At 39.4% G+C, this 13,235-nt stretch overlaps 2 protein-coding genes across 3 annotated transcripts in view; one reads left to right on the top strand and one right to left on the bottom strand.

The window, feature by feature from the left end:
- inpp4b (inositol polyphosphate-4-phosphatase type II B) overlaps positions 1-13,235 on the top strand; it is a 469,469-nt gene that overhangs the window by 1,741 nt on the left and 454,493 nt on the right. The window contains exon 2 of one of the 2 annotated variants that reach the window (XM_061881076.1): positions 1,961-2,002. In XM_061881076.1, coding sequence (XP_061737060.1) covers positions 1,985-2,002 — 18 coding nt within the window. In that variant the 5' untranslated portion in view covers positions 1,961-1,984. Of the gene's footprint in view, positions 1-1,960; positions 2,003-13,235 lie in introns of those variants that run through there. The other variant, XM_061881074.1, reaches the window with a different exon arrangement.
- The window catches only part of LOC133539048 (transcription termination factor 4, mitochondrial-like), a 60,082-nt gene that overhangs the window by 12,006 nt on the left and 34,841 nt on the right, over positions 1-13,235 (bottom strand). The window lies entirely within an intron of this gene.

Genomic DNA, 13,235 nt, shown 5'->3' with positions numbered 1-13,235 from the left:
TAGTGAAGGTTTGTATAATGTAAAAAACAACAACAATGTAATGTAATTGTAGGAAACAATGTAAATATGAATAATGGTCCATATTTTATTGAAAGTTTGTATAATGATTAAAAAAACAAAACAATGTAATGTAATTGTAGGAAACAATGTAAGTATGAATAAAAGTCCATATTTTAGTGTTGTATGATAAACAATGTACATGTGATGTAATTATAAGAAACCTTGCAAATATGAATAATGGTCCATATTTTAGTGAAGATTTGTAAAATGTAAAAACAACAATGTAAAGTAATTGTAGGAAACAATGTGAATATGAACAAAGGTCCATATTTTAGTGGTGTGTATGATAATAAACAATGTAAGAAACAATGTACATGTAATGTAATCAAACATTGCAAATATGAATAAGGGTCCATATTTTAGTGGCGTGTATGATAATAAACAATGTAAGAAACAATGTACATGTAATGTTATCATAAGAAACATTGCAAATATGAATAATGGTCCATATTTTAGTGAAGGTTTGTATAATAACGTAAAACAATGTAATGTAATTGTAGGAAACAATGTAAATATGAATAATGGTCCATATTTTATTGAAAGCGTGTATAATAATTAAAAAAAAAAATCTAATGTAATTGTAGGAAACAATGTAAATATGAACAAAGGTCCATATTTTAGTGGTGTGTATGATAATAAACAATGTAAGAAACAATGTACCTGTAATGTAATCATAAACATCGCAAATATGAATAAGGGTCCATATTTTATTGAAAGTTTGTATAATAATAAAAAAAAAAAAAATGTAATGTAATCGTAGGAAACAATGTAAATATGAACGAAGGTCCATATTTTAGTGGTGTGTATAATAATAAACAATGTAAGAAACAATGTACATGTAATGTAATCAAACATTGCAAATATGAATAAGGGTCCATATTTTAGTGGTGTGTATGATAATAAACAATGTAAGAAACAATGTACATGTAATGTTATCATAAGAAACATTGCAAATATGAATAATGGTCCATATTTTAGTGAAGGTTTGTATAATAATGTAAAACAATGTAATGTAATTGTAGGAAACAATGTAAATATGAATAATGGTCCATATTTTATTGAAAGTGTGTATAATAATTAAAAAAAAAAAAAATCTAATGTAATTGTAGGAAACAATGTAAATATGAACAAAGGTCCATATTTTAGTGGTGTGTATGATAATAAACAATGTAAGAAACAATGTACCTGTAATGTAATCATAAACATTGCAAATATGAATAAGGGTCCATATTTTAGTGGTTTGTATGATAATAAACAATGTAAGAAACAATGTACATGTAATGTAATCATAAGAAACATTGCAAATATGAATAATGGTCCATATTTTAGTGAAGGTTTGTATAAGAAACAATGTAAACGTAATTATCCATCCATTCCTACCGCTTGTCCCTCAGAAGTTGTGGGGGGCGCTGGAGCCTATCTCAACTACAATCGGGTGGAAGGCGGCTTACACTCTGGACAAGTCTCCGCCTCATCGCAGTAAATGTAATAATAAGAAACAATGCAAATATGAATAATGGTCTATATTTTACCAAAGACTATTAAAAAAATGGGAGTCATTACATCCCTTCTTGGCACTCAGCCTCAGGGGTTGGAATTGGGGGTTAGTTAAATCACCAAAAATGATTCCCGGGCGTGGCCACCGCTGCTGCTCACTGCTCCTCTCACCTCCCAGGGGGTCAAATGCAGAGAACAATTCCACCACACCTTGTGTGTGTGTGTGTGTGTGTGTGTGTGTGTGTGTGTGTGTGTGTGTGTGTGTGTGTGTGTGTGTGTGTGTGTGTGTGTGTGTGTGTGTGTGTGTGTGTGTGTGTGTGTGTGTGTGTGTGTGTGTGTGTGTGTGTGTGAGAGACAATCATTGGCACTTGAACTTCAATTAATTTGGTTCTTTCCTTCTCAGGTGTTTGCTTAGCCAAGATGCCTGATGTGGAGTTCTGCCTTGGTAAGTTCTACCAGTCCCATTTGTCGCACTCCCGCTTTGACCTTTTTGCATTAAATGATGTTCTCCAAATTTTATCTGGTCCGGGATAATTAAAGTGCATAAGCCAAACATGAAAGAAAGGCCCGGAGAGAAGTGTTGACACAATGAGAGAGGATGTCTTGGATCTTTCCTTGTTTTTCTTCTTCTTCAGTGTGCGCGCTTGGAGATAGCCCTCATTCATTTTTCATGGCGCCGAGATGTCTATTTGCAGACGTTCAAATGCACTTTTCCCTCAGCAAAACAATCGCACAAAGCTGCGGGAATAATGCTCGCATTTTGCCGACATTTATTTTATGAAACTATTGTTTGAGTAAAAACAACAAATAAACAACTATAAATACTCCAACGGATGCTTCTATCTAGTCCAGACCTGGGCAAATTAAAGGCCTACTGAAAGCCACTACTAGCGACCACGCAGTCTGATAGTTTATATATCAATGATGAAATATTAACATTGCAACACATGTCAATACGGCCGCTTTAGTTTAATAAATTACAATTTGAAATTTCGCGCAGAAGTATCCTGTTGAAAACGTCGCGGTATGATGACGTCACGGATTGTAGCGGACATTTTGATCCACCACCGATCCCAGCTATAAGTCGTCTGCTTTAATCGCATAATTACACAGTATTCTGGATATCTGTGTTGCTGAATCTTTTGCAATTTTTTTCAATTAATAATGGAGACGTCAAAGAAGAAAGATGTAGGTGGGAAGCGGTGTATTGCGGCCGCCTTTAGCAACACAAACACAACCGGTGTTTCATTGTTTACATTTCCGAAAGATGATGGTGAAGCTTTACTATGGAACAGAGCGGAAAGGCGAACATGGTTCCCCGACCACATGTCAACCGGCAGGTTTCGGTGAGAAAATAGTGGTATTAAGTCAGCTATTACCGTTGTTATGAGCGGAGAGCTTGCGTCGTGCCAAGGCTCCTGCAGCTGCGGACTCTCTTACCTCCTTCCAACGGCCGCCCCTGCCCGTCGGATGCTTCCACCGTGGAGGAGGGGAAAAAAAAAAAAAAATCTCAGCCCAGCTGCCTTGCATCGTCGAGAAATGTGTCTTCATCAATCAAACAATCAATGTTTATTTATATAGCCCCAAATCACAAATGTCTCAAAGGACTGCACAAATCATTACGACTACAACATCCTCGGAAGAACCCACAAAAGGGCAAGGAAAACTCACACCCAGTGGGCAGGGAGAATTCACATCCAGTGGGACGCCAGTGACAATGCTGACTATGAGAAACCTTGGAGAGGACCTCAGATGTGGGCAGCCGCATTTTGTACCAACTGTAATCTTTTAATGCTAGACATGGGGAAACCCGAAAATAATACGTTACAGTAATCGAGACGAGACGTAACAAATGCATGGGTAATGATCTCGGCGTCTTTAGTGGACAAAATGGAGTGAATTTTAGCGATATTACGGAGATGAAAGAAGGCCGTTTTAGTAACGCTTTTAATGTGTGACTCAAAGGAGAGAGTTGAGTCGAAGATAATACCCAGATTTTTTACCGAGTCACCTTGTTTTATTATTTGGTTTTCAAATGTTAAAGTTGTATTATTAAATAGAGGTCGGTGTCTAGCAGGAGCGATGATCAGCATTTCCGTTTTTTTGGTGTTAAGTTGCAAAAAGTTAGCGGACATCCATTGTTTAATTTCATTAAGACACGCCTCCAGCTGACTACAATCCGGCGTGTTGGTCAGCTTTAGGGGCATGTAGAGTTGGGTGTCATCAGCGTAACAGTGAAAGCTAACACCGTATTTGCGTATGATGTCACCCAGCGGCAGCATGTAGATGCTGAAGAGTGCAGGGCCAAGGACCAAACCCTGGGGAACTCCACACGTTACCTTAACGTAGTCCGAGGTCACGTTGTTATGGGAGACGCACTGCACCCTGTCAGTAAGATAAGAGTTAAACAAAGACAGTGCTGAGTCTGACATACCAATTCGTGTTTTGATACGCTCTAATAAAATATTATGATCGACGGTATCGGAAGCAGCACTAAGATAGAGGAGCAGCAACATAGATGACGCATCAGAATCCATCGTTAGCAATAGATCATTAGTCATTTTTGCGAGGGCTGTCTCAGTCGAGTGATTTGCCCTGAAACCGGATTGAAAGGTTTCACATAGATTGTTAGACGCTAAGTGTTCATTTAGCTGCTCTGCAACAATTTTTTCGAGGATTTTCGAAATAAAGGGAAGGTGAGACACCGGTCGGTAGTTTACCATGAGGTCAGGATCGAGGTTAGGTCTTTTAAGGAGAGGATGAATAACCGCTTTTTTGAATGATAGGGGAACAGTGCCCGAGGAGAGTGATAAGTTTATAATATTTAGCACTGATGGACCTAATAATACAAAGAGCTCCTTGATCAGTTTCCCAGGAAGTGGGTCAAATAAACATGTTTGTTTTATTCCATTTACACGTAACAATTCTTCTAATGTTATTTAATCAAAACGGGAGAAACTATTTTGGATATTTGCAGTATCCGCCGTATATACAGTCGTATCTGTGTTACTATAACCCCGTTGTAGCTGGGACGCATTGTCTCTAATCTCCTTTCTAATAAGTTCAATTTTCTTATTAAAGAACTTCATAAAGTCATCTGCCGAATAGGTGGAGCTACTGGAAGGAGTCCCTTGTTGGGTTAGCGATGCTACTGTACTAAACAAAAATTTTGGATCGTTTTTATTAATGCGGATGAGATTTGAGTAATAATTAGTTTTAGCTAAGGTAAGCATGCGTTTATAAGTTATTAAACTATCACTCCATGCTTGATGGTGCACTTCAAGTTTAGTCGTGTGCCTTTTGCGTTCCACCTTTCTACATAATTTCTGAGCTCTAGTTTCTTCTGTAAACCATGGCGTACGCCTTTTTGGAGCCTTTTTTTAACTTCAGCGGTGCTATACTATCAATGGTTTCGCGCAGGGCGTTGTTAAAGTTGTTAGTGAGGTTATCAATAGAGCCCACATACTTTGGGAATGGTGCCAATACCGAGGGCAGTAGGTCAGCAAGAGTTGTCGTTGTGGCCGTATTAATGTTGCGGCTGCTATAGCAGTTATTATTATTATTAGTTTGCCGAACATGAGTCTGAACTTCGAATTTTATAAGGTAATGATCGGACATTACTTTAGTATACGGGAGTATCATAACTTTGGAAACGGTGATACCTCTGACAAGCACTAGGTCTATCGTATTACCGCTGCGATGCGTCGGTTCATTTATTATTTGTGTTAGACCACAGCTATCAATTATAGTCCGGAGCGCCACGCACGGTGGGTCCAATGGGGTATTCATATGGATATTAAAGTCCCCCCATTATAATTATATTATCGGCGTGCGTCACTAGATCAGCAACAAACTCTGAGAATTCACTAATAAAGTCCGAATAGGGCCCTGGGGGGCGGTAGATAACAGCCAGGCACAGAGGCAGCGGTGTGGCAGACTTCATAGAAAGCACTTCAAACGATTTATATTTATTATTTAAGTTAGGACTAAAGTTAAAGTTTTCGATGTATATTAGTGCTGGTTCCCTCGGAGACACTGGCGGTCACCACACACGTGGCCACACCCCTCCGACTTTAAGGTACCATATAATCTCACTACAACTGTTACGCCTGTTCGGCATTGTGATGCCGGGTTCGATTCCCTCGAGGATGCGTCGAAAATTGAACACCGCAAAAGGTATGAACTAATGATTTATTTAACAAAAGGTGCTATGGAACAAAAATACTGGAGCTAAGAAAAGGCAAACAAAAGACGCTATCATGAAAGCTGGGATAAACAAATAGTAAACTAAACTGGCACATAGGCACACAAAGGGTAAAACAAAACATTTAGCGTGAGAGCTAAGAATGAATAAAAGTGCGCAGCGTGAGAGCTCGCGAGAATAATACTGAAATTTGCATGTAAGCAAAAGCGCAAAGCAGACGTACCGTTGCGTATGAACAAGTTTGGATCCCAGACTGAACAACAGAAGCTGCAGGCTTATATAAGGCAGGTGATTAGTGAGGACAGGTGTGCAGGGCCGTGAGAAACAGGTGAAACTGATAAGCTACCATGGAGACCGACTTAAACAGGAAATAATAGGATCAGACGGAGAGTGAAAATAAAAATGAAACCACAAACAATAATATGTGGATGATCCAAAAAGTGGATCTCAACAACAACACTAGTAACACAATAAGCAGATAAGGGATTTTCAAGAATTATCCTAGTAAATGTGTCTAATAACATCTGAATCGGTCCCACTGCCTTTGTCTTTTTTTTTTCTTTCTTCCTCCTAGTCCTTAACTCTCACTATCCTCATCCACGAATCTTTCATCCTCGCTCAAATTAATGGGGAAATCGTGGCTTTCTCGGTCCGAATCGCTCTCGCTGCTGGTGGCCATGATTGTAAACAATGTTCAGATGTGAGGAGCTCCACAACCCGTGACGTCACGCGCACATCGTCTGCTACTTCCGCTTCAGACGAGGCTTTTTTATTAGCGACCAAAAGTTGCAAACTTTATCGTGGATGTTCTCTACTAAATCCTTTCAGCAAAAATATGGCAATGTCGCAAAATGATCAAGTATGACACATAGAATGGACCTGCTATCCCCGTTTAAATAAGAACATCTCATTTCAGTAGGCCTTTAAGGCACGAGGGCCACATGCGGACCGTTAAGCTTTTCAATCTGGCCCGCCGGACATTCCCAATTTTTTTTTTATCTTTAAGATGGAAAGTGTAGCTGCCATTATGACGTGCAGTCATGTTTTCTAATGACCGTGAATCTTGAACTATACAAAGTATTTCAATGGTTGGAATCTGCGCTCATGGATAATATGCCAGTTACTATGGTCATCTAATTAGTTATTATGGTCATGTAATTAGTTACTATGGTCATGTAATTAGTTACTATGGTCATGTAATTAGTTACTATGGTCATCTAATTAGTTACTATGGTCATGTAATTAGTTACTATGGTCATGTAATTAGTTACTATGGTCATGTAATTAGTTACTATAGTCATGTAATTAGTTACTATGGTCATGTAATTAGTTACTATGGTCATGTAATTAGTTACTATGGTCATGTAATTAGTTACTATGGTCATCTAATTAGTTACTATGGTCATCTAATTAGTTACTATGCTAATGTAATTACTTACTATGCTCATCTAATTACTTACTATGGTCATCTAATTAGTTACTATGCTCATCTAATTACTTACTATGGTCATCTAATTAGTTACTATGGTCATCTAATTAGTTACTATGCTCATCTAATTAGTTACTATGCTCATCTAATTAGTTACTATGGTCATCTAATTAGTTACTATGCTCATCTAATTACTTACTATGCTCATCTAATTACTTACTATGGTCATCTAATTAGTTACTATGCTCATCTAATTACTTACTATGGTCATCTAATTAGTTACTATGGTCATCTAATTAGTTACTATGCTCATCTAATTAGTTACTATGCTCATCTAATTAGTTACTATGGTCATCTAATTAGTTACTATGCTCATCTAATTAGTTACTATGCTCATCTAATTAGTTACTATGGTCATCTAATTACTTACTATGGTCATCTAATTAGTTACTATGGTCATCTAATTACTTACTATGCTCATCTAATTAGTTACTATGGTCATGTAATTAGTTACTATGGTCATCTAATTAGTTACTATGGTCATCTAATTAGTTACTATGGTCATCTAATTAGTTACTATGGTCATCTAATTAGTTACTATGGTCATGTAATTAGTTACTATGGTCATCTAATTAGTTACTATGGTCATCTAATTAGTTACTATGGTCATGTAATTAGTTACTATGGTAATGTACGTCACAGCAGCTTATACGATTTTCACAAGTTCTAAAGCAGGGGTCGGGAACCTTTTTGGGCTGAGAGAGCCAAGAATCCAAATATTTTAAAATGTACTTCGGTAAGAGCCATATAATATTTTTTTTATTTTTTTCAACACTGAACACAACATTTTTAAGTAAGACCAACATATCTAGAGTATAATAAGTCTCTTCTTCTTTGTAATAACATTGTTATTTTGAAGCTAACTGTGGAGGTGGCGAAACGGGGTGTGGCAAGACCGGCCTCGAAATCAGCGACAGATGCGTAGAAGGCCCACCTGGGCCTCGTTGTCTAATAAATCAATCAATGTTTACTTATATAGCCCTAAATCACAAATGTCTCAAAGGGCTGCACAACTCACGACACCCTTGGTACAGAGCCCACATAAGGGTAAGGAAAAAACTCACACCCAGTGGAACGTTGGTGACAGTGACTGATGACGATGAGAAACCTTGGAGAGGACCACATATGTGAGAAACAGATGTAGTTATCAAAAGAGCCACGTCTGGCTCGCGAGCCATAGGTTCCCTACCCCTGCTCTAAAGCTTAGTGATGTATCAGCTATATCAGATTGTAGGTGGCTTTATTTTGAACCCTTTGCGTTTATATTTCAGTTTGTTGCATTTTTGTTGCGTTTCACTTGATTGTAAAATGTGTCGATCGAAAACATATGTTGGCCTTGCGATGTACAACCGGGATAGGCTCCAGTCCCTTTCTGCCGTCCCCCGCGACCACAAGAGGTGACAAGCAAACGGTAGAAAATGGATGGATGGATGGCTTTTTTTTTTTAAAGTGTGAACTGCTAAAAAGTCTGGTCTTGTGTTACATGACAACCATAATGCGGGAAACACAAAAACAGCTGATTCTTTTGGATGCCTATGGAAATGACACCATTAACGTTGACAAACTGTCAAAATGTCGCATGTAAAAAAATTAAAAAAGGTGTTTCTTTTTTGGTCTCAATTACTTTTCCTGATTTATTTTTAAAATTATGGTTTTGGGGTGAAACAAAAAAAGCACAATTATGTGTTTCTTAAAGGCCTACCGAAATGAGATGTTCTTATTTAAACGGGGATAGCAGGTCCATGCTATGTGTCATACTTGATCATTTCGCAATATTGCCATATTTTTGCTGAAAGGATTTAGTAGAGAACATCGATGATAAAGTTTGCAACTTTTGGTCGCTGATAAAAAAGCCTTGCCTGTTCCGGAAGTAGCAGACGATGTGCGCGTGACGTCACGGGTTGTGGAGCTCCTCACATCTGAACATTGTTTACAATCATGGCCACCAGCAGCGAGAGCGATTCGGACCAAGAAAGCGACGATTTCCCCATTAATTTGAGCGAGGATGAAGGACTCGTGGATGAGGAAAGTGAGAGTGAAGGACTAGGAAAAATAGATAAAAACTGTGCAGTGGGAGCGATTCAGATGTTTTTAGACAAATTTTTTAGGATAATTCTGGAAAATCCCTTATCTGCTTATTGTGTTACTGTTCTTATTTAAACGGGGATAGCAGGTCCATTCTATGTGTCATACTTGATCATTTCGCGATATTGCCATATTTTTGCTGAAAGGATTCAGTAGAGAACATCCACGACAAAGTTCGCAATTTTTGGTGCTGATAAAAAAGCCTTGTCTGTAGCGGAAGTGGCAGACGATGTGCGCGTGACGTCACGGGTTGTGGAGCTCCTCACATCTGAACATTGTTTACAATCATGGCCACCAGCAGCGAGAGCGATTCGGACCGAGAAAGCGACGATTTCCCCATTAATTTGAGCGACGAAAGATTCCTGAAGGAGGAAAGGGAGAGTGAAGGACTAGGGAAAAAAAAAAACATACAGTTGGAGCGATTCAGATGTTATTATACAAATTTACTAGGATAAAATTATTGAAAATCCCTTAACTCCTAATTGTGTTACTAGTGATTATATGGTTGTACCTGTACAACCTGAAGGTCAGCCCCGCACCTTTCTTCAGCACCAGTCGACGGGTGGTGGCAAAGCCCGTCTCTGCCCTTCACAAGGGACCTTTTTCGAAACATGATCTTTCGAAATGATCGCTGCATAATACTGTACTTTGTGTGTGTGTGGTCCAATCCAACCCTGTTCGCTTGACCGCTCTGTTCCATAGTAAACCTTCATCTTTCGGGTATGTAAACAATGAAACACAGGCTGTGTTTGTGTTGCTAAAGGCGGCCGCAATACACCGCTTCCCACCTACAGCTTTCTTCTTTGATGTCTCCATTATTCATTGAACAAATTGCAAAAGATTCAGCAACACAGATGTCCAGAATACTGTGGAATTATGCGATGAAAACGGACTTATAGCTGTGAACGATGCTGGAACAAAATGTCGTCTATAATGCGTGACGTCACGCGCACGTGTCATCATACCGAGACCTTTTAGCCGGATACTTCGGCGCAAAATTTAAAATTGCAATTTAGTAAACTAAAGCGGCCGTATTGGCATGTGTTGCAATGTTAATATTTCATCATTGATATATAAACTATCAGACTGCATGGTCGCTAGTAGTGGCTTTCAGTAGGCTTTTAATTGTAAACTGCAAAAAAGTCGGTGACCAAATAAAAGCCTGATTCATGCAGAAATATGCAAATACGAAGACTATTTTTCTACAGCACATACTATCAGATAATTCTGTATGTCCAAGGTTTACACTCCAATGGTGAAAAACCATTTGAATGTAAATTCTCTGTCATAGATGACATGTTGGGTATCAAGAGTCTCATGTCGATCGGACTATTTTTCTCGCATTACAAGAAAATCCCAGCTGTACTCGTACCCTCAACGGGACCCCCTCCTCGTTTCCCTCCGTCGCCCTCGTCTTTTTCCCCCTTCCCCCTCGCCCCGGCCCGGGCTCGCGTCGTGATGGCGCCGACCTTGCCGTGTCACCCGGAGTGTCGTGTCTGTAGAGGCCGAGTCTCATCGCAGTGACGGGTATTTAAGTGCAACCGGGCGGGGAAGACGGCCCGCAGTTGGCAGCCTATCCCACCAGCCCATCCTCCATGTGCCTTACAGGCCAAAGAATGTAGGAATCATGACACAATAAAATTAAATAACAATCTTTTCTTATAAAAAAAAAAACAACCCGTTTTGGATCTTACAAAAAAATGGGCAAAATAGAAAATAAAGAAAAATGTATTTAAATATTTATATAAATATTTTGTTTTCGTATGGTTTCTGTAGGACAAGCATGACCCAAACCTTCCGAATTATTAGAAATCCCACTGTTTGTTACACTTGCTACACTACTTTGTCGTACTAATTTCAGCGGTCCTTGAACGCACCGCAGTTAGTTTACATGTACAACTTTCTTTGACGCAGCCACAGAAAGACATGTTTTATGCCACTCCTTCTTAGTCTCATTTTGTCCACCAAACGTTTTATGCTGTGCGTGAATGCACAAAGGCGAGATTTGTGTATTTTGTTGATTTAGTGGAGCGCTAAAAAGGCATATTTGGTCAATCCATGACTGCAAGCTAATCGACGCTAACATGCTATTTAGGCGAGTTGAGTTTATACCAAAAAGATCTATTTTGCTTTCATCTGACCACATGACATTCTCCCAATCCTCTGCTGTATCATCCATGTATCCATTTTGGTATAAACTCAACTCCTCGTGTTTGGAGGAAGAAGAATATTGAGTTGCATCCCAACAACACCATACCTACTGTGAAGCATGGAGGTGGAAACATCATGCATTGGGGCTGTTTTTCTGCTAAGGGGACAGGACGATTGATCCGTGTTAAGGAAAGAATGAATGGCGCCATGTATCGTGAGATTTTGAGCCAAAACCTCCTTCCATCAGTGAGAGCTTTAAATGGTTGATCAAATACTTATTTTCCACCATCATTTACAAATAAATTCTTTAAAATTCCTACAATGTGAATTCCTGGAATTTTTTTTTCACATTGTCTCTCACAGTTGAAGTGTACCTATGATGAAAATTACAGACCTCTGTCATCATTTTAAGTGGGAGAACTTGCACAATCGCTGGCTGACTAAACACCTTTTTGCCCCACTGTATAATACTTGAATTTCAGTGTTCATTTATTTACACACATAAAATCTACTTATTGTTGTGTTTGAAGTGCAATGCTTTGCAGCCAATAGCACAGCCTTTGAAGGAGCATAGGTATGGGCAGCATCTGTGACATTTAATTTGCAGGAAAGGAGTGAGTTTAGGGTTGAATTGTCCATCCTCGTTCTATTTTCCGTCACTCTTTTGGACATTACTACTTGCCGTAGTTTTGAAGCAATGCATGATGGGAATCCGGATGTTTTGAGTGTATTAACGTGCCGGCTGGAATAAACACATGCTGAGAAATAGCTCCGTGCCTGCCTACTTTATGGGTTATAGATACTTCTGTGGATAACAGAGACCTCTATAATAGTTTTCTTCTTGTTGTGTGTGAAGTTGTGCACTGAGCTCCAAAAGTCGTAGATGTTATAACGTGACTGGGCCGGCACGCTGTTTATATGGGGGAAAAGCGGACGTGAAGACAGGCTGTCCTCACTCAAGTCCGACTGGAAATCAGGAGGTATTCGGGAGAATGCTTTTCCCGGGAAATTTTCGGGATGGACACTGAAATCCGGGAAGTTTGGCATGAATGCCTTAGCAGAGGTCTACACTTCATTGAGAGACATTCCAGTTCTTAAGTGTTGGTCTACAAACTCTTCTAGTGGCGTCCCAGCACTTTATATGCGTTGTGCAAGAAGTGTCCACGTCTATAACCTGACCTTAGCAGCAACAACCTATAATCCACTTCCTCTCTCCAGCCTTCATTTCAAAGCAGACTGCAACATAATTCCATATGTTTTCTGCAACAATCCGCTCCGTTTCCATGTTTGCATTCAGAGCGAGCGACCACATCAAACCGCGCAGACGATACTTCCAGCTCAGGGCAGAGGTTGCCTGCAGAGCCGTAATAGCAAGCACAGAACATATTTGAATATATCAGCATCCCTCTCATTAGTTAGGAAACCTCAAGCAAACGTGTAGGCTGATTTTTGCCGACAATTTCCTCGGGTCACATTGAGCAAAAGTCCACCGACTGGCAGCGTTTTTAACGAGCGGCGCATATTTATATTTTTAATACAGTGAAGGCCGCTCATGTCAACCAACTCAAGTCCCGCTCCGCAGGGTTCTTATTAAGTGAAAGTGCCCGTCAAAGTCAACCACTTTTATAGGGTTTGTATTAAAGACACTGTTCACAACTGATGTCAAACAATTATTTTTAATTAAAAACCTCTAAAAGCCTAGTGGCCACATGCGTGGACAGCACCTTTTTAGCTCTTATTTCCCAAAAT

Source organism: Nerophis ophidion, linkage group LG20, assembly GCF_033978795.1.
Source record: "Nerophis ophidion isolate RoL-2023_Sa linkage group LG20, RoL_Noph_v1.0, whole genome shotgun sequence".
Classification (NCBI taxonomy): Eukaryota; Metazoa; Chordata; class Actinopteri; order Syngnathiformes; family Syngnathidae; genus Nerophis; species Nerophis ophidion.
The sequence above is the reverse complement of the archived record's forward strand: the minus strand, read 5'-3'. Positions and strand labels throughout refer to the sequence as shown.